Source organism: Aphelocoma coerulescens, chromosome 2 (assembly GCF_041296385.1).
Source record: "Aphelocoma coerulescens isolate FSJ_1873_10779 chromosome 2, UR_Acoe_1.0, whole genome shotgun sequence".
Taxonomy (NCBI): Eukaryota; Metazoa; Chordata; class Aves; order Passeriformes; family Corvidae; genus Aphelocoma; species Aphelocoma coerulescens.
This window is the reverse complement of record NC_091015.1, coordinates 23,760,402-23,783,531: the sequence shown is the minus strand read 5'-3', so window position 1 is coordinate 23,783,531 and position 23,130 is coordinate 23,760,402. Positions and strand designations below refer to the sequence as shown.

Sequence of the window (23,130 nt, the reverse complement as noted above, 5' to 3'; positions counted from 1 at the left end):
CTTTGCTTGTAGGTCAGACTATGACTAAGATAAAGTCTACCCCTGTTTTGCATTTTGTGAGGCACTTACGAGGAACACCAGGGAAGATACTTTGGGAGGCCACACACATCTATTCAGTGAGAACTCCTTTTAACTGAGATTTTGAGCTTTAGGGAAAGGAAAACAAGGAAGTCAGTCAGATAAGGGTCTGAGTTTTTCAGCCTACCTTATTGTACTTTAGAAGACAGTGCTCAACTGAGTGGTAGACTTTGAGGAACATAGCAAATGCTACTGCTGCTACTCAACATCTGTAGTTGCTCCTCTAAGTGTCCCCTCTGTTTTCTGTCTTTGGCAGTTTTCTCCAGGATTTAGTCACAGTAAGAACTTGATCACTTTTAAAGGCTTCCTATTTTTACTGTTTGTCCATCATCTTGACTGCTTTTTTAGACTGACTATGATGAAAATGACCTTATAAATTACTATTTTCTACCATCCAGTCAGATTCTCTACTACTGAAATCAGGGGCACTTCAATTCACTTGGTCCTCTTGCTTCTTTACAAACATGCCCACAAAGCCCTGTCAGATCATATTCTTCACATATTATTCACCTACATCTAATCAAGAGGCCGCTTCAGTATTTCATATTCCATGGAATTTGAAAGGTGACCAAGACACACAACCACGCAAAATAACTAATCTAAAAAGTACCTTGCAAAGCCAATTCAGCAGCTGAGTCCAATGGCAACAAAGCAACTGCATAAACACCAATGCTCCCACTTGGACAGATCCAAACACTTCACAGATCATTCACCACACATCATGAAAGGAAAACATTTAACACTATACCACAAGCAGTATCTCCCACAAGTAGCATTCATGTCTTATATTGTAAAAACATCAAAGCGTTCTATTTACAACTTTGCAGGTGCTTACTATTCAATTTTACATATTTAGTATAATGTAGGATGAGACTTATCTTCTCAGCTCTGGTGACCTACAATGCAGACAACTACAGCTGATCCAGTTCTCTTACGTGCCCTTTAAAATCAATGGGAAGAAACAGGCACTTCTGGCACATATTTAATTTTAAATACTTTATGGTCACCTTCGCAATACATGAATTGTGCTGTTGGCTTCACTAATTATTCTGACTAGATTTATTATCTATGTCTATATTGACTACAAAGGAGACCTAGTATGAATAATTCCAGTGCAGACATACTTATTTTTGTTAATAAAATTAATCTTAAATAGAAGTATAGTTGAAATATGTATCTGTATAATTTTTGATAATTAAAAACAAGCTGCTTTTTGTTGTTCAAAGTGAATGATCTAGACAATGACATTCTAATAAATTATTCAGATGAAGTAATGTATCATATATTTTAAGTTATTAAACCAGAACAGAATTATTTTGTTAGGTAGAAGAAAGGGAATATAATTACGTGGTTATCTTTTATATTCAAACAAGAACCCAAAACTTTAAAAAACTACTTTTAGGAAAGCAGCTTAGGCAACCACTATGCCTTCATAATTTTTTTTCAAATGAGCTTCAAAATTGACTAAAAAATACCAAGCGAATGTAATAATTCAAAGAATTACCATGAAGAACAAAAAAAAAGGGGAAAAAAAAGAGACTGCTCCAGGAGTTTTCTGAACCACCTACTTGAAGACATCCCTGCATTCAATACAAATTTCCTTACACTGGGATCCTGTAGTTTTGCTTAATAACCCCACATTTTCCCCATTTGCCCTTATTAGACAAAGAGCTGCTATTAACCTTACTATTTTTCTTTTGCTCACATTTATATCAGAAGTACTGTTAGGAAAGCAATTTAAAAAGGAATACCAGACTTACTGTCAAAGCATTGAATAAATGTTCAGAAAATTGATTAAAAAAATATATAGTTTGTAGCACCTTTCTGAAGATTTCAGCATGAATGATTTAGGTCTATTTGGATCCCAAAGTTTAAATATTTACAGAACTTCCGTCTGTCAAAACAGTGAAGTAGCCTTTTTTTGATTTCCCTCTCCAGAAAAAACAATATCTAAAATTCAGAGCAGCTTCAACCTTATCAGAAAACAAGCAACTACAGCACTTCTCTAAAGCCAGATGATCTGCAAAGAAGTTAACAGGGTTTTCTTCAATACTTTTCCTTAACATATATTTTTGCAGCATAAAAATCCTCTAATACCCTCTCAACTTCAGAGAAATCTTGTTCTGAAAAACAATCTACACACATGTCCCTCAAAACCATCCAAAACTAATTTTCAACATGACTGCAAATGGATTAAAAGCCAACAAAACCTGGCACAGGAAGAGACATTCCTGACTGTGCTGTGACGAATGCCATGTTCCTTCTGAGGTCAACAAGTTTTCTGGCAAATTCACCCTCCACAACATACTGGTAATATCAATACCCCTTTTTTTGATTGCATTACAATTGCCTAGACCAGTCCATATTGAAACCTCTTAAACAGCCAGAAGAGAAGTGGACTGTAGCTGAAACTCCAAGAGATGTGCATTTATTTCACCTTAGAGGAAACCACCACTATTTTGATGTTCTGTCGCTCTTCTGAAGTGAAAAATACTTGCCAAATTGTAGCAATGAAACAAGAGATACTTCCTATAAACAAATCCCAGACACATTTACCAATGTTTCTCTCTGACTAGCTTAGCTATGCCTTCATTGCCAGAGTTGCTTTACCACTATTACTAAATGGCAGACATCAAGAATGCTAAAAGTAGTAGGTTTGGATTTGATTTTTTTTCTTTAATTTCAGCAATCACCTCAACTTCCAGAATCTCTGTAACAAGAAAGTCTTGCTTTTCTCGTTCTAGACAAAAATCAGCTTCACAAACCTGTCCTGTCTCCCCACAGTTCCATGTTTCTGTCACCTCCTCCTCCCTCCTCTTCAGGCCAGGACCAGCAGCAACTGCTACAACAATCCACTTTTGGCTTGAATACTCACAAAGTTCTCAGATGTAGCAGTATGAAACACACAATGAGGAAAATCTGTCACTGATCCAAAAAGCTTCCCAGCAAAGCTGCAAAACTGAAAGTCACACCACATATATTGCAAAATGACAGTTTATCTAAGGGGTTTTTTTTCCCTTTCAACGTCAAGCAAGTCCTCGTGATTTCCAGTCACTCCATCTCAACCAGCCTCTGGAAAGTCTGTTCTCTTGTCATAGCTCAGGAGTGGTTCACCAACAGCCAGACCCTAGTGAGTAACTTTCCACATTGATAGCAGTTCTTTCAAACTAAACAGTCAGATGGTCTAAAATGTATCTTAGGCAAGAAAAAAAAGCCTGAGGACATCGGATGTGCTTGATCATCTGAAGACTGCATTTTCTGAAGAAAACATGTTTCCAGTGTGCTTTGTCTGCAGTATTTTTATATACATTTAGGGAGTGAAATTTAAACTATCTTCTTGAATATGAATCTTCTGTCAAGACCTTAATCCATAGGGAAACATGATAAATGTTTGTAGCGGAATGAGACCAATGCACATGTTATATAAAGCTCTCAAAATCCATGTGTGGGTGCTTCATGAACTGCTCCACTGTGTGTTCTTCCACAGGCTACAGTCCTTCAGAAACACACAGCTGCAGTGTGGGTCCCCCCACAGGGTCACAGTCCTGCCAGAAATCATGCTTCTGTGTGGGCTCTGCTCCACAGTCTGTGCAGCTCCTGCCAGGAGCCTGATCCAGCATGGGCTCTCCATGGGCTGCAGGGTCCTTCAGCACACATCCACCTGCTCCAGTGTGAGGTCCTCCAGGGGCTGTGGGTGGATCTCTGCTCTACATGGATGTCCAGGGACTGTGGGAGGACATCCTGCCTCACCACAGTCTGCAGGGGAATCTCTGCTCCAGTGCCTGAAGCACCTCTTCCCCCTCCTTCTCTGGCCTGGTGTCTCTGCAGGGCTGTTTCCCTCATACATTTTTTTCACTCCTCTCTCACAGATGCTGTGCAGCATTCTTCATCCTTTCCTAAATATGTAATCACAGAGGTACCACCAGCATCACTGATAGTCTCAGCTTTGGCCAGTGGTGGGGCTGGTTTGGAGCTGGCAGAAGCCAGTTGTGTCTGGTGTGGTGCAGCTCCTGATTTCTTCTCACAGATGCCACCCCCACAGGTCCCTGCTACCAAAACCTTGCCCCATGAACCCAGTACAATGCCCTTCTGTTAACTTCTCCTGTCACAGCTGGGGGTTGAGGGTTATCCTGTGACAGCCTTGGAGCAGGGGCACCTCTCTCTTGATGAACTTACTGGCCTGAGATCAAATCTTTGAAAATCTTGTTTGTGCTCTTAGCTGTGGTCAGCAATTTTTGGTTTTTAAACATTAAAAGCTCTGTTAAAACAAACTGGTATGTCAGGTAAACATTATTTAGGGCTGCAGGCCAAGTTATACAGTAATGGAATGTTGACTGTGTTCTGTTTTTTATTTCAACATTCCTAGTATACTGAAGTTTTCTATGATACTCATTAAAATGATCAAGAAACAATCCTAGCATTATAACACATTCTTGCTGAATCTTGTGAAAAGAAATTAAAAGCAAATTTTCATATTTTCCGATCTTGATACAGTTTCTGGGTTGTAAATGCTGGATGAAAAGTGCAGCAGCGAGATGACTCAGACACTTGCTGCATAATAACTGTGCAGCTCGAAATCATTGAGAAATTTTTGTTGGCTTAAGTTTCTGCCGGTAGACTTCATGCTGGATTAAACCAAGTTTGTCCAGGTTGGGAGTTTTGCTTTGTGACCCTTTCACCTCTTCTCCAGATTCTTATTTCTTCCCTTCTAAGATCACTGCAGCAGGATGTCCCCAATTCCCTTTCACTGCAACTTGGTGCCTGTGTTTTCACCATGTCTTTGGACAGTCACACCAGCCATACATATGCAAACAGGGAATTTGTCCCTTTGCCTCAGCATTGCCAGATAGGGCATTTCTAAACATCCCAGAATATCTCTCTCAATGTATTTTGTAATGCAAAAGGTGTACCAACAACTGCATCACACTACTCTATTTTGAGAAAATCTCACACAGTGAACTGTAAACATGTCAGTTCATATCCACCTACTATAATACAATTTCAGCCTATAAAGAAAAATTGAATTATATGGTATGCATGCAAGTAAATGCAAGAGCTTGCAGTTAGTGTTGCTACAGATTCCCCAATATTTAAAATGTTTTATGAAGAGATAAATATAAAATATTATACTACTATGGACATCTCATAATTGTAAATTTCTCTCAAAATACAAAGATATTAAAATTAATTTATTTTTAGGTACTGAACCTTATCAGTAAATCAAAGCATTCCTTTTAATAATCAACTTCTTTAACCCCTGCCATACCCAGGACTGTGTCAAAAAGAAGAGGCATAACTTCAAAGCACTTGTGCCCTTTCTGCTATTAACTTAGCAAATATACACACTGTAAGGTTTGTATTTATTCACTTTTACTACTTTGTTTAGATAAAAAGGCAGCACATCTTAGAGAGAAGCCCTTAGAAAGACATCAGAAAAGTTAATAGTAAAAAAACTTCAATAAATTACTCCTCACAACTGCTGCAGTTCTAACAGTCTGGGTTTTCAGAACCAGACTCCAGCAGATAAAGGCACCTTCCCTATGTTTAGGGACAAAAAAATATATTAAAAACCCTAGACTCAAACAAGGAAAATGAGTGATTCTTTTGATCATTTGTTTGCAATGTGTGGGGAAAAAAAAAAAAAAAAAGAGTTGTCCTATGGGACTTAGATGTTAAAGGCCCCATGTAGCTAGTAGCAAAATGACATTTCTAAATTACTTTTTAAACAAATATAAAGCAGTTATTTGAGATCCCATCATAATGCTGCAGTATGAATTAACTAATGCACTGCTCAAAAGTCAGCAATTATGACTATTTCTTTTCATATGTGCAATTTCACGTGTCCTTGTTGTTTCAATGAGGCTATAATTTCTGAAGAGATATTTTCTTGAGAGAAATAACCTGAAAATCTCAGAGGAAAAAAAAATGATATGGAAAGCGTAAGTAAAAACTGAACACTATTTTAAATTCAGTTTAGTTAACTCTTTTCTATAATTCAAGAATCAGGAATGGGGGAAAAATAAACAAACAAAAAGATTCAGTGATGAAATGAAAACAAAAATAGAACTAAAGAATACATGGGGAAGAAGAGAAAAATATTTAGCAAAAACTGAGGTAAATGAGAAATTATAAAGTAAAAAAGCATTTAGACGAATCTAAAACACTGAGGAAAAATTTATGGTGAGAGGCCAGATAGCTAGTAAAGTTACAGCATACAAGGTAAAAAACAAACCTTATGAATACTACAGGCCCATTTAGACATAAACACAGAGATGAAAAGAATATTACCAATAACACAGTTTAGAATTTATTTCTGTCCTGTTTCCTAATATAAAGAAGAGGATATTTATGAAATTCTAACAGTGCTTACTGAAGAAGAGATTTAGCAATGCCTGCCTGGTACTACCTTCACAAAATACCAGATGAGAACAGCTTGGGTCTGCAATGTCTGGACATGGGTAAGATGTTAAATCTTTAGTTGATCTTAGAGCACTGATGAAAATACAGAAGAATGGAAATAGCTAACATTAGGGATCGGTGTCCATATTGACTGCAGCAATAATAAACTTACTTATCAAGATATTAATGTTCACTGTTATTATCCAACACAAAAAATAAAAACTGCCTGAATAACACAAGAATAAATATATATTGTACCATCTAGAAGTAGTTACAATCAGTGTAGTATCCATACAGCTTTGCAAACAGATTATTTTAAGACAGGAAAACATATCAAGAATGGTGGAACAGTCACTATTTTCAAAGAACCACAGTATAGGAGTCTTCGGGAAGCAAGCTAAAACTGCCTAAGACTAATGTTACAAGAAAGTAATACTGAAATAAAATTAAAGACTGTTATATCAGCCTGTGATTATAGACTAATTTGCATGTTTTCTATTACTACTTGAACTTGTTACAAATTCTGTGTGTGCAGCATGTATGTGTACACCTATGCACACACACATCAGGTGTTTATAACCTGGCTGACACTCTTGCATTTGCTAGGTTAGTTTTTCACACCCAAGCCAAATTTCAAATGCTGCTTACCCCAGGATACGATTCATTCCATGCCTAGCAGCATAATGGAGTGGAGTATTGTGCTGGTACGTTTCTCCATAAGAAGTATTTGGGTCAAGAGTTTCTTTTAGCTGAGGGTTGCTCTCATAGATTTGGCAGGCCAAGTTTTCATCTCCATTTATAAGAGCTTTGCGGAATTTGGTGGTTGTATTTCCCATGTTGCTGTCCTAGCTATCAATGGCACTTCTTCCTTTCCCCTTCATCCACTTGTTGTACGGTTCTGTAACATGCTTCACAGCCTAGAAAAGACAAGCAATATTCCAGTTATTCCATAAAACACTTTTTCCTAGATGAATTAATGCAGAGCTACAGCACTGTAAATAGGCAGGTGAAGAAGTACATAGGGCCTGTAAACTCTCCTCATGAATTGCTGAAGTCTTTCTAGGTAAATACACTCAAACTCCCAATTCTTCACAGATTATTTCCCTGATAAATTGTGCCATTTCCCTCGCTCTGCAAATATCTTCACTACCTATACTCTTGAAACACATGGAAAAGAAATGGCTAATATCAACCTGTATTAGAAGACTGGCATGAACACTGAATTTCCATGAATGAGAAATGAATTAAAAATTAGACATTACTTCAAAAACAGAGTAGATCTAAAGCAAAATTCTTACCCAAGGAAGAAACATTCTTCAAAAACATGCACTAAAGCAGACATCAGTTTAACTTTTAATTAAAGAAAATCATGTTAAAATATGCTTGAAGCACCTGTGCTTGTGTAGGTGGCTGTACACAGCACCCTTCTGTGCAAGCAAGATGAATGCCCATGAACACAAGAATTACCATGGCCCCATTTTAACAGCTCTGCTAAGCAGACTCTTCAAAATACCTAACCCCTTACACTTAGACCTACAATGAATGGGTCCATAAAATGCCTGGCATTTGTACTGGCACAAATCAACTGCACCTTACAGTACTTCAAGGTACTTTCCAGCTGCTGTGCTCCCCAGCCTCTCACCTTTACCTGATGGAGGCAACCAGCAGATTGAGCTGCATAAAGACAGGGCAGACACAGCATCTCTGCTCGTGACATGGGACAGCAGGAGCTTATCTGGTTGTGCAGCTAGAAAGAGCACATGTGGGTTTATGTCAGGGGACAGACAGGGGAGTCAGCACCAGGCTGTGGCTGGTAGCACAATGAACCTTCTAGGAGGTCCCTTTTGTGCATGAGTCATCCCATCCAGACTGCTCCATGCCAGACCTTTCACCCCACAAAACACACACTGGGATCCAAATATGCCAGGCACAGCAGGTTAGGGGATTGAGACTAATTATGTTGTGCACATAAAATCAAACAGGGCAGGAGCTGCCCTGTATCTTATATTCAGCTTGTTGGGACCATCTCAAAGCTACTGTTTCTACACTGGCTTTCTAACACAGTTACAGGTGCCCTTCCAGCCTTGTGGACCAATGAAATAGGGGAATCCAAGGAGTCTAGAGCTGCAGAGAATCCAAGATAATCAGGATGTGGATAAAATTTGCACTAAAAAGATTTGAGGAAACCTGGGGAACAGCTGAAATTACATACTTTTGTTTCCCCAGAGCTGTTGTCACCAGTTGTCTCACCAGCTAATCTGATCAGTGTGGTCAGGTCTGTTCAAGGAGAGAGGTGGCCTTGGTGGCCTCCATGTTCACCCTTTTTCCTACAAAATTTTGGTAAGACAACCCTTATTTTGAGCTGTTGTGAAGTAACAACGACACTGCTGTATCAGCTGACTCCACGTACTAAATGTTGTCTGAGACCCAAAGAAGCACCAAATAGGCACTCATCCAAAAGCAAATGGACATCCTTCATATGTCTAGTTATATACACAAACCAAAGCCCAGATTCTTCAATCACACTACAGATTCTGCAGCATTTGTATCTTCCTGTCATCAATATATTTAAAATATAAACATGCAGATACTATGCAGATATAATATTTATATTCTTCAAGAAAGTCACTGCATATTCACATTTCTACATCACAACTCTCAGTGCTGTAAATTAATGTGTTTTCAGATGCAAAACTAGTTGCATTACTCTAAATACTGGATAGTTTCAGGCTTTAGTCTACAAAGCCAAGAAAAGTTCTACACTCTGTTGAACGTAATATGAACCAGCAGTTCATATTACGTTCAACAGACAGGATCTCAAAAATAACTTGAAAGAATGATGTTCACTTAAGTTTAACAAGGTTAGTTTGTGGTTATATTATCTGTCAATCCCTATCTACCACCAATAGCTCTCAAGACTATAAACTAAATTAGATGAGAACAAATGCCTGAAAGATATCAGAATCGTCATGGAAATCAATAATGAAGATCCCTCTAATGCCTGTAACACTGAGAAAAGCACAAACCATTTGAAATTAGAACATAACAGCACCAATTTCCATGCATTTATTTCTGGAAGTTAGCACACAGATAGCTTGCATCAGCTGCAGAACATGCTGCTTCTTGCCCAAACTGGAGCATTAAACAAACCTGGGTAGGGATGAATGAGAACACTGAGAGTGGAATGAGATAAGATGGTGCCCGCAGGCACCTGAGAGAAATCTGGGACAGGGTGGTTCTCTTGAGATGTTGAGATGAGACCTGAATGGATTTAGGCAGGGGTATGGAAATGCATGGGAGAAGTGAGGGTCTCTGTGGGGTGAACTAAAAATCTCAAATAATTTTTGTGCAGAAAAGGCAAAAATCATTAATTCTTCTGTCCACCGAATAAACTTTCTTTACTTTTGATGCAGTATGGATATATTAGAATGTTGTACTGTCATTGGTGACTAATAATACAAAAGATCTAGGCACATTGCTTGGACTATTATGTACATTATCATATCATCCGGAAATTTTAGGAATATGCAGACTGTACTGTGTAAGTCACTGAAAAAAGCAGTGACATCTGCTTTCTTTAAAAAAGCTTACAGCCTATGTGTCCAATAAAGGGCTATATATGACATAGATATGATATAGAAAGGTGAGTGAAATAAAAAGAGCAAAACATTGTTTGTGTAAAAGGACCAGACTCCAAAGGAAACAAACCTCAGTCAAAGGAAAGGAAGAATTTTAAGAAGGATTACGAGACAGAGCTATGATATGGCTTTGAAAAGACCCAAGTGAACTTCACACAAACCCAAGAATGAATGCAGAGGTATTGAAAATTTAGCAAAGGCTAATGCAAATATAATCATCACATTATCAAAATAAAATGAAAGATGATAGAATGGGGATAGTCAACGAAGGCCCTTCAGGTGATGGCAAACAGCTTATATGTGATGTGATAGCAAGAAACTAATCTCTGGAAGAATGCAAGGAGAGAAGTGACAGAGTCAAAATTAACCCAGAAAACAATCCTCTACTTAAAACACATGATGCAATAAACTATATCAACGTCTGTCACCTTCATACAGTATCCACAAGGTCTTTCATCTTTAACACTACAACAGGCATTAGCCTTTTATGCTTTGGACATTTGGTGGGCCACACTGTAGTATTTTTTGTTTTCTGAATTGCAATTAAATATATCAGCAGAAACACAGGAAGACAAGGGAGAAGCTGTCTCTCTACTCTGGTTCTAACAGTTGGCTCCCAGCACGTTTGGAAGTCCAGAAGAAACAAAGATGTGACAGCTGCTGCCTCTCTCAAGCTGCTGTACTTGATGAGTGCCCTTCTGTAAAATATTCAAGATCTGCCCATTTGCAGTTGTCAGTTCATCTTTCAGCAAACAGCCCCACTTCATCCGCCACCAAAGAAGCCTCTACTTCAGCTGAAAGGAGAACGAGGACAAAACATCAGCTGGTGCAACAAAATTCTGGATCTGAGAAAGGCTGAAAGGGGCCCAGTCTGATGCCTTTTAGTGTAGTTATCTTTCCATGAAGAGCTTCCAACCTATTACATTCTCAGAGAACAGAAAGTTAAGGAGGAACGCTGAAACCAGGCATTCAGGGAAAGGAAACTTGGTTCACTTCTTCAGCCTGTCATTTCATATTTTTAAAGGTGAAGGGCACATAATACACGTATTTCCTCTGACACAGGTGGCAGGGAAGTGGTCTGGAAGGTTATCAGCCAGTCAGCCTCAGAGACCTGGAGAGCTCCTGTGGGCTGAACACAGGTGTTGCTAAAGCAGTTTCAGCAGCTCCTGGGCTCACACGGGTAGCGTGCAGTGTCAGCGTCACTGGTCTTGCTTCGCTCTTTATATAAACCCATAATTTTAAATCCTTAGTCTATTTTTTAATGCCCACATCACAGTGGGAAAAAAGTGACCACACAAACATGACAATTTTAAAGTATTTTACCTAAATAAAATGAGACTTGAATAGAATTTTACAGAACAAAGACAAGATTTTTTTTAGGTAGGCAGATCTATTCACTAAATCTTCAAGCTCTGTGCTAACAGAAAGACTGTATCATAGCCTTTAGCAAAACCCTATAACATTTATCAAAATCACAACTATCATCTTACACCAAAGAACACAGGAAAAACTAAATGTAATGTTTGCAAAATATATCCCATATTATTTCTGAATTCCAAACATCAACCACCTAATTCAAAATTTGAAAGTATATTTATTACTCTATGGTCAAACAGAAGTTCCAGCCGAACAAAACCCAAAAGTTGGTTACACAACCCACCCTAAAATTTAAGGAAAGATTGTTATAAACTCCATCAGGGCCATCACACTTCTGTGCGTTAGCAACAAACAGTAATTTCTATGGCTTATTAGCAACACTGCTTAAAGCAACACTTTGATATCACAGCTCTATAAAAATTTAACAGAGACAGCCACTCTCATAGGAGCTTGAAGATTGAGTACAAGATGAAAAAAGAGTAGAACAAGGAAGCAATGAGATTCTGAGAGCAGTTGCACCAGCTGCCCAATTCCTGTTGATTTTTCCATGGGCATCACCATAGAAGTGAGTCTGAAGAGGGACAACTGCAATGACTTCATAGGATTTTAGGAGTTCCTCCTTCGAAATACTTACACAGTGCTTGCTAGAAATTGGTAACAATGGTAAAATATTGAGGATCAGGTAAGTATTTTTAAAACATCATACATCTAACACTCATAAGAACCATATATTGAACACAGAAGTCTTTCATGAGACAGCACCTTTCTCAATTTACATTTTAGTTGCTTTAATACTGAAGCAGAATTTCTTACTGAATGTAGGACTAGCACATGTTGATACAGCAGCTGTTCTAAACCTTGGGGAATGAAAAAAGGGAGACAGACTGCACTACATCACACTGCTTAGAAAATCTATCAAAACCAGTAAAAAAATACTCAGGTTTAACTATGAGAAGAACATGCTATATATTTCTTGCATCAAAAAAACTTATTGTCTATATAATGAGCAAAGATCAGGATTGCAGCTAATAATCAATTTGCAACCTTTTTTTTTTTTTTACAATGTAACACTGTAATTCCGCAGTTAAACTTAAAAAGTTTAAGTACAATTTGCAGCTTAAAAAACTTAAAAACTACTTCTTAAGTATTTTGTCATGTAAGCTATAAGAACATTCTTGTGGAAAACCTAAATGAGACAAGCTCAAAGAAGTAAGACTACGTAGCTCCTCATATTTAAATCTTAATATTATTAAAATAAAACACATTAACTAAAACTAGAGTACATTACACAGCATCTAAACCCTTAAAAACACAAGTGATAACAAATTGGTTACACAAAAATGATAAAAAGATATAAAAAATACTTGTTTTTCAAAAGCACCTGGCTTTTGCTGAAAGTATGAAATATTTTGAAAATGCATTCTAAAAGCATCTTCTGTTTCAAGCACAGTTAGCTCAAAAGGTAGCTATTTTATTTGCTTTGGATACTACAGTTAAACAGCTCATTTTTAAAAGCTGAGCTTCTAAAATGTTTACTGCAGAGTCTGTCCTACATTATAAATCATAATTTACTGCAGAAATGAACCAGAAACAACTTCATGGTTTAAGAGAAAGCCTCATAACGTGTATGCTTAGGATGAATGTCACATTGTGATGTTGGTAATTTTAATCCTCACTTCTGGGAAGGACTAACACAAATGAAGCAAGTCAAAAGTTATGTTCAAGAACTCTCAGGCTGTCTCCCAGAAACAGCAGAAAAAGCTGTTAGTTAGTTAGTTAGTGGTTCTCTTCCTCCTTTTCCCTCTCCCATCTACACAAAGTTAAAAAAAAAAAAAAGGAAAGCTCACTTTACCAAGAGGACAAAATTAAGAATGACGCATTCAAATGTGCATGCCTATTTTACGTATGGATGGCACAGATGCCTGTAATTAGGATGCAGCAGAAAAAGTTAGGCTAAATCTTATTTTTACATGCTTATAGTTAAGATTTGAGATTTCTCAAATTTTAATTAATTAGAAATTGTTCTCTCTCTCTCTGGGAGAACTTTTCTGCAAAGTCTGAAGTAACAAATACACTCTTAAAGCTTGAGAATTGGTTATAGGAAAGTAGTGGTGGTGTTTGGGTTTTTTTTTACACACTGAAATATGCCAAGGTTTGTGCCAAAAGTTCTAAGTCATCACCAGGAAATAATGAAAGCGTCTCTGCCACTTTAAACCTCTGTGAATGGGGCTCAACATTATCAAACTCGTTACATTTTACACATCAAAATACAGAACAACAACAAAAAAATTGCTATGCCAACATCTCACCCTTTGTACAATGATCACCAATATGACATTCTCTGTGCTTTAAATACCAAGGTTGAAAAGTGGCAGTAATGTTGAGAGTTGACTTGAATAAAACATCGTGTGGGCTACTGAGAGAATTAATTATTTCCTCATTTATATGCTTGTGGGATAGAGAGTCTAGCAACTTAGGTTGCAATCTCCTTATGCTGGCATATGCACCCACAAGTTGAAGGTTGAAGTTATTGCTCAATTTAGTAATTTGAGACTTTGGCTTACTGACTCAGCCATAAAGACTTTCATCCAGGTGAAGTACTTTCTTTCAGACACACTTTTTTCACAATTGTAGTTTGTGGAAAAAAAGGATTTTAAGAATGGCTTTTGTTTTCTTTGCACTGATACATTTAAAGGGCTGCAACTGGGGCAGCTGCAGCATAGACTAGAAACAGTTTAAGAAAAAACTGCTTAGATGTAGTAAAGTAATTGCAACATTAATTTTAATTGTGTCGTCTACAATATTTGCATTCATCATTTAAATAAAATGTGGTAAATCTACTGAGAGGTAGGTACATACACACATGGCAGGAGAGACAAGATACTGTGCAGCCAAATGAAAGGTACACTGTGATAGTGGGACAAAGACTGCATTCCTGCAGGTAGTCAGGGGGAAAAAATCCAGCAGTACAAGTTAAAAGGAGCAGTCTGTTGTGGTGTATCCTTTTTTTTCCCCCTTTGGTGAACAGCAATTCAGTAGGATGGAATAAAAGAGTTATCATTCTATAATTATGCTCTGGAATATCCATTAGTTTCAACTGTAATTGCAGATTCATTTCAAAATTCATTCCAGGGCCTCATGTCTGTAGAAAATTATTTTTTAAATAAAAAGTTCTTTAAGTTCCGTGAAATCCAGATAATACTTTGGAGTTGTTCCCAATGCAACTGTCTGTCGAGGCCTTAATAATCTTAATAATTTAATTTGCTGTACTTTAGTCAGTGATATAAGAGAAATCACAGAATCATAGAACATCTTGAGTTGGAAGGGACCCACAATGATCATTGAAGTCCAGCTCCCAGCCCTGCACAGGACAACCTCAAGAGTCACACCTTTTCATCAAGCAGAAGTGAACAAGTGTCACCCAGCACCTGTATAAAGAAGTACCAGCAGCTGATGACTCACAGGACACTTAGCATCAGTGATAAGCTAAAGAATATGAACCAGAGACTGGGAACGTTCTTAAGCAGTGCAACACCTCTCATGCTGGCAGCATGTGAACACACTTCAGTCACCATGTTGCTTCTCTGGTTTCTCCCTACTCTCACAGGCCCAGTGGGATGGGAGCCTCTCTGCAAAAAACATCCAAACACACTTTGTTTAGCTGAGAGATTAACTGAGAGAGAACTAAACTGGGTTGTTGCTTAAGACAAATGTGTGTCCTCTCTGACTTCAGATTCAATAGACAAAAAACTACAGAGAAACCACCACCAAGAGTTACAAGTTCAGAGAGTAGTGGACTGATGGGACTCACAGACTGATGCTGTATGGGGCAGAATGTCTGAAGAAATTTGTGTATTTCTGTCAGATTTATCTGCCTAGAAAAAGTGAGAGTGAAGACAACCAGTACTGGCACAGAGCACTGCTAGAACACGACAGGGGGAATGAGGATGGCAACATAAAGAGCTATAGAAGACCTCATGGGGAACTTGACTGACCGATCTATATAGGGTGCAATGTGCCTTGACCCTGGCCAGGATGTATTTTTCAAGTATGTTTGCTCAGCTTAGCACAAGTAAATAAGTTTGAAACTGCATGAGGGCCCAAAGCCAGCCTTCTGGAGAACCTCTGGTAGAATGTGGCCAGCCAAAAGCTTTAATTCCAACTTCATTTTCACTGGTGTTAAACTGATAGAATTGAAAACAAAACTTACTGTCTGCCAAGGCACATCCACAGAAAGCAAAAATAAATAGGATGGTAACACAGGGATGCTCATGAGGACACTCCATAGTAAAATCTGAAAATCCCTTATACATTTAGAAACCTTAGCATCTTCCTAAAGCAGAAGTCTCTCCATTTGAGGAAGCTTTTTCATATGCAAGAGTTGGTAGGGTCATACTCTTACTGGATCTTGTAAATATGAAAGAGGCCTACAGGGTAAATCTTCAAATGTAAGGATAGCTACACAAGGTCAGGCACCTGCACTAAGACAGTACACAACAAGCATCGTTCCTTTCTAAAAGCATACAGTCTCATCTGGAAATAATGGATATCTAAAATCAGTGCATTTCAGCATAAAAACTACAGGTTTTATAATCAGCAACGTATTTCAAATGAAGTAAAAAGGTGAGGAAACAAACAAATCAATGTCTAATCTCACAAAATTTGCTGTATTTGAGATTGTCAGAGGAAAGCAACAATCATAGTATACTACCACTGACCCTTGGCTCTTAACAAGACTTCTGAGAGGACCGGTGCTCTGTCTGTAGACTGGTGATAGCTCCACAGGTTGCATGTTCTGAATAAAATAACCAGCACTTACTGTAATTTCTCTATCATTATCCAAATAACTTAAAGCACTGAAAAGAACACTGCACACCATTTCAAGGAATATGCAATTTTTTCAGAATTCCCTACTTTCACTTAAGCAAGCTACACTTCGAAGACTAGACTAAATCTCTACTTGGTGCAGTATATTAATTGCATAAATATCTAAGGATGAAATTTTGTAAAATATACTCTGATTACACGAAAGGAGTATCTGTTTCCGCATTTTCAAGTGGGAGGTGAAGAAAGCACATTCAACTGTCTGAGACAGATGATAAGCATTGTTCACAAACGTACCGGACCAGAAAGAAACACGCACATATTTTTATTGTTTCCTGGAAGCATTCTTACGTGCTGGTTTTGTTCCGTGTAAAGCTAAAAGACAATGTGACCCCACTGATCTTTCAAAGAGATCTTGATTTTTTTCAGATGAATGAACAAATCAATTTCCTTTTAACAAAGAGGGAATTTAACTAGTCAGCACTCCTTCAAAGCAACACATTCATTTAAGGTCTAAACACAGAATCTGGGAGATCATTGTGTGTCTAAAATGAGAAGGATTCCTGTAACAAAGTATGTTTTCTACACAGTATTTCAGAAGCATTTTACAACATTGCTGAGAGACAACTTCAGGAACTATTTAACTCTTTTTAGTCCAAGAAGTATGCACCCTGCTTATCATGGTGCTGACTTCCCACAATCTCAAGAGTCATCATTGCTAACTAGGAATGAGCCATTCAGGTAACTGCAGTGAGAAGGATCATCACTTGCATCTTATGTACACCAGAAAATTAGGAGAACTGCAACTGCTGAACTTCTGATAAAATGTTTAATATACCCCCCAGCAAAATTCTGACTTTGGCAGGGAAATGGCAAAAGATATATTGGATCTAATCTAAAATTAATTTAAACAAACACATAACTTGAAGAAGTATTTTTAACTTTTGCCAGAACACCTCTGCTAAGGTTGTTGGGCTGGCTTTTCCACTGCATACAAACAGTTTAACAATTTACATACAGGCCATGGATAACAAAGTTTAATTATAGTATGTCATATGAAGTCTGTATTTAGGAAGATTATTCTTGACACCAGTGAAATTACAATGAAACACAACCTTGTTGTATGATAATGATTTTTGGCTTCAAGATGAGTATCAAGCCAAAAAAAACAGAGAGAGAATAAAGATTTTAAAGAAATCCAATATTACCTGAGCTTGAATCACAGAAGGGTTTGTACTGGAAAGAATCTTTAAAGATCAAAACATCCAATCCTTCTGTCATGGGCAGGAACATCTTTCAGTAGACCAGGCTGCTCAAAGTCCTGTCCAACTTGACCTTGAACACCTCCAATCAAAGGGCATCCACAACTTTGGAGAACCTGTTTCAGTGCCTCACCACCCTCATAATAAAATATTTTTTGCTTATGTCCAATCCCCCTCTACTTCTTTCTGTTTAAAATCAATGCCTCTTGCCTTGACAAAACTGGCCTTGGTAAAAAGTCTGCATCTTTTTAACAGAACCCCTTTTAATTATTGAAATGCTGCAACAAGGTCTCCCCAGAACCTTCTCTACTGTGGGCTGAACAATCCCAACCCTTCTAGCATTTCTTCATAGCAGAAGAATTTCAGGCCTCTAAGTATTTTTGTGACAGTCCTCTGGACTCACTCCAACAGGTTCATTCTTGTACTGGGGACCCTGGAGCTGGACACAGTGCTCCAAGTGGCACCTCACAAGAGCAGAGTTGAGCCAAGGCAGGTAACCTCCCTTGACCTGCTGGCCGCGCAGCTCTATTCGGTGCTCTATCAGCTCTCCTACTAACGTAATCAACATACCTAGGGACTGATGCAGACACTATTACAATACAAATGACTGCTGCTCTTTGTAGAGCTGTAGAACTGACTAGTACTAACCTTTCCATGTAAGGCAAGGAAAGGAAGAAGGAGAAATACAAGGTACCAGAGTCACTTACTTTGCAAAATCTGACCCATTTGGCATCAGAATTACATGAAACAGAACATTATACAGGCTTAATGTTAGAAAGATTTCAAAAACCAGTCTGAAAAAAATATTCTGTTTTACCCAAGTAGTAAAATCTTTATTACTTAGAGAATTTCTTCAACTATTTCCATGAAGCTTCCACCAGAAGTAACTGTACAGACACAGTGCTTGATGTTTAGAACTTTCGCTGTGATCACTTCCAGGGGTCATGCTGAAGCCAGACAGAGAAGACAGTAACAGCAGTTACACCACTTCTCCTGTGCTCTCACTATTCCTGCTGGCAATCTGATAAGATGGTGGAAAAAGAGCAGCAGAAGTAACAACCCTGGCTGGATTGCCAGAAGCAAGAAAAATGCAGGAGACAAGGGAAAACAGTTTGCAGTAGGTTGAAAACAGAAAGGAGAAAGGACTCTACAAAAGTTTCATCATCCATACAAGATAAATAAGGCAAAACTAGTAGGTGTTTATTTTAACTAAAGGACATATTAATAATGGGCCTACACAAGTAGCTGAATTGTAATTGTCCTGACCAAACATTTCTTATTCTGGCATTTTTTTTATTTCAAGGAAATGCTTGAGGCCACATAAGTCTCTTATGATTACTTTTTTTCTGCTGCATCTTTCTAAATTAGTATGTACCTATGCTACTTGTCAATACAATGCTCCCTCCAGTCAGGACAATGAAGTTTCCTTCAGAAAGAGAATATAAACAAACAATATCACTACCCTTCCTGACATCCAAGCTTAAAAAACAAATGTTATAATGTGCTTTAAAATTAGTATTTATATTATAGTATTTCTATTAAAAACCTAAGCCATAAGCAAAGAAACCAGATGTTCTATGACAGAAATAAAAGAATTTTAAATACTACTTTTTTTCTGTTCTTTTCACAGCTAATATTGCTGAGAAGTTTGGGAGCATCAGGTGGGGAGTTTTCTGCTCACTCCTGCCTGGCATAAACTTCATCTCACATGTCCAAAGAATAGTGGTGAACACAGACATAAATGTTTTTTTTAATCATTCTTTTAGAAGTCTTGTTACATTTGTCTCCTACAGTCTTTCTTAAATAGTAAAACTTTGATATAAACCCCATTCTTTATATTCTGAACCACAACATCCAGGTCACCAGATTCTTACATCTTGTGTCTGCTGGAACATTTCACTGTTGCATCCACTGTTTCAATTTCTCATTATGCCCGAAAACAAAAAACACTCTGTTCATGCAGAAATGTGTCATAACAATAAAAGAGCATCTGTGCTCCAACAAATCCAGTGGCATTTGTACTGACTAAGGCTAACAAGTTTGCAGTAAATTTTCATCTTAAATTATTGCAATACAGCTGTAGAAAGCTAAGGAAAGGTTTTGTTTTACTGGTTTAGCACACAAACTACATCATACTTCACATAATCAGCCTATATAATAAAATTATTCATCCTTCAAAGTATTTTAACTGTTTTCAACTTTAACAGCAATTTTCATGAGAGTGGATTACACAAGATACAGACATCTCTTTGGACATCATCCTGTGGTTATGCTAAAATCTAAAGGCAGGCAGACAAGAAGGCTGTTCAGATGTATCTGAGACAAGATACAATCTCAGCCAAACTTGATGATCCGAAGCTATTATGTCAAAGCAATGTCTGACCTAGGTAAATGGTTACTTGATACAGCAAAAGATAAAGATGTAGACCAGCAGATCCTAGATAAAAACTAGTGCCCAGATTTGGGAAACAGTCCATGATTTTCCAGAGAAGAAAGGGAGCAAGTTTTTAGATATCAAGAAGTAAAGAATCCTTGATGGCAGTAAGGATGCCTACCCCTGTGCTTAAGAAAACTGAGATTTAATTAATTAGAAAGGATCAGGATGGTGCTTCTGGCAGAATCTCAGATATCCTCTCCAGAGGAATTCTGTGGAAATACCAAAATGAGTTTAAAATATGTTAAAGACTTGCAGGAGTTACATTCCTGTTTTATTTAGCTTCTTCTGCATGCTACAGACAAACAGTTTTCCTTGACTGCAAACTTAGAAATTGATAGAATCCATTATATTTCCCAAAAGCAGCCAGTCCTGTTTATTATAGAAAGAGCTGTAAAAAGCTTAATTAGACAATGAATAATCTGCTAAGGGAAGAAATTTCTTTATTCCAGCAACTTAATGATTGACCTTGTCCTGAAATCAGAATTCTTCATTCAACACTTATATTTACTCATGAGTCTTATTACTGTTTACATCCACAGTGTCCAATACTTACAAAGTTGTAACAGATTCTTGGAGCCAATGTGTTCTTGAGATTCTGAGTTCAATTGATTTTCATTTTGGAAATCTGAAAAATTACCTGGCTTCTACAACAGCCTATGAAAGTAAAACCTTTAACCTTTTATAGCTCCATTGCACAACTTAAAAAAGAGGAATTGCAAAAATATGAAACAAGCCTTTACAAAACTCAAAAAAGCAAAACCTACAGCTCTATAGATTTGGTAGGGTTGTAGCAAAAATTAAAAATTAGATCTGACAAAGACTGTTAAGAATCCTTTGCTGTTTTTGAAGTTATTTCAGATTGACTTGTAAAAAAAAAGTGTCAATCCTCAAAAATAAATCTGAATTTTGCTTAGAAATAAATATCTAAAATTCTAAATGGGGAAAAAACTAGTTTATTCCTACTTTGAAAGAACTTGATCCCTAACAGCAATTCTGTTTCAAGACATTAGCTAAGGCAAGCTGAAGATGATTTTCATTATATACATACTCAAACATTATTAATGATAACTAGCTAATTGAATTATCGAATTGATATTTATAAATCAACATTTTAACGATTAATACAATTTATTGTGTGCTGTCATGAAACAGCTTCATATCTGCTCTGCAGCCAAATTTCTATATTTTAGACTTCACAAATATAAAATCAAACAGAGAATATATAACTTCAGCTCTTTTAAAAGTTCATTGTTACCAATATATGCATTTTTGTTTCCCATTTTGTTTTCAAGTATTGTAAACATAATAATGGCTGGGTCATTAATACTGGGTCAGATACTTCTCATCTAATTCCTTGTCCAGAGAGTTAACAGCAGAGTGTACAATGAAAAGTACAAAAACAAGAACAGATGGATACTTTTACACAGCACTCTCCCAGTCTCCAGCAATTTACCACTTGATGAATTTTATGCTAGGTTTATATGAATAAACTGTAATGCATTTTTCTTCTACTATGTTGTTCAAAACCTCCCCAGATCTATGGAAAATTTTAACAGCCAAAGCATCCTGAAATTTCAAAGCTTAATTATTCATTGTGATAAAATATCTGGTTTTAACCAGTAATTTGTTAAATTTAACTTGAACTGTCTACAAGAACTGAGGGGTAGACAGCAAAGAACCTTTTCATATTTGCTCTCTCCATTCCACTTGTGATTTTAGAGATTTCCATCATATCACCTTTTACAGGTGACCACCCTTGTCATACCAATCTTTTGCTTTTTTACAGATTGATTAGCCCTAATTCTGAAGAAGTGGATTTTGTGCTATTTTTAGGATATTTTCTGCTGTTTCTGATCTATTTCCAATGCCACTAATACCTTTTTAATTTAGGACGTGCAAAGTGCACGGATTCACATCATGGCAGCACAGCCTCTATTTTGACACTTCATTTACTTTTTGGACTGGTACTAAGGACTAAGCTAATTTTCTTCAGAGTTTTTAATATAACCTCAATATCTTATTTTGAACTGTATTAATTAAGAGAATAATATTCTATATAAATTTAGGACCCATTTTTCCCTCAACCATGTGAATCTTTCACCTTTAGCTATATTGAGTTTTATATCCACCACTGTGTCTCATAAAATCCTTTTGCAGTGGGCACTGTTTGTAGTATTGTCTAGAGACTATCATCTCACTAATTACCATCTTCTCCATATTATTATCCTCACATTCAACAGCAGAGGTCCTAGCACTGATCTATCTGGGACTCTATCAGTAACTACTGTGAAAATTGTCTCTTTATTTCTGTCCATAACCATACCATCTTTAAACCAGTGACTCCTGCATGCAGTCGACCTATGCTCTTTCCCAAAGCTGTTTGGATTCTCTAAGACTTCTAAGTAAGGGATCATGGGATATGCCACTTGAAAATTCAACCAGATTATAACAAATGTATTTTGCCAACTTCTTCAAATAACTTCAGTAAGTTTGTGAGATCAGACTTTCCCTTATGGTACTACATTGACTGAGCCTCAGGACATCACATTTATTTACATGTCTGCTAATTATTACATCATTTCTACTAATATACCAGGAGCAGGCATCTTGCTTATGGCATCTGCTGTTCAACACGCCTGTCCTGGAATATTTTAAAAATTGCATCATGTTAACCCACCTCCAGTAATCTGTCACAAAGTTCGTTCTTAAGAGAGAGGTTAAATATGACAAAAGGCATGGGGGTTGCACAGTTTCAATTAACAAAGAGTTCTAAGGAAAATCATATTTGCAGTGAAAAAATAACCTGAAACACAATTTCCACAACTTCTCCACAAGATTTGACACAGATTGTCAGTTCTGAGATTAGACCTACAAAATCAGACCCCAGCTCTCATCACGAAGTACTTTGGTAAATGATACTTGATAAAGGGATGGTGTCTATGGAAAACTGCTGCCTTACCTTTTTTTACAGACGGTTACTATGCCAGCAAGTGTTCTGAAAAGCAGCATTCACTAGACTTACATTCCCTTTGTTTCTAATACTGCTTGCTCACAACACCATCTACTATCAAAATACATAATGTGGAGTTCACAGAGTTTATGTTCATCACTGCCT

At 37.3% G+C, this 23,130-nt stretch overlaps 1 protein-coding gene across 4 annotated transcripts in view; it reads right to left on the bottom strand.

Annotated features, from left to right (window-relative positions):
- ANKIB1 (ankyrin repeat and IBR domain containing 1) overlaps positions 1-23,130 on the bottom strand; it is an 89,703-nt gene that overhangs the window by 50,917 nt on the left and 15,656 nt on the right. For all 4 annotated transcript variants that reach the window (XM_069006803.1, XM_069006807.1, XM_069006806.1 and 1 more), the window contains exon 2: positions 7,126-7,394. In XM_069006803.1, the coding sequence (XP_068862904.1) occupies positions 7,126-7,313 (188 nt within the window). In that variant the 5' untranslated portion in view covers positions 7,314-7,394. The remainder of the gene's footprint in view (positions 1-7,125; positions 7,395-23,130) is intronic.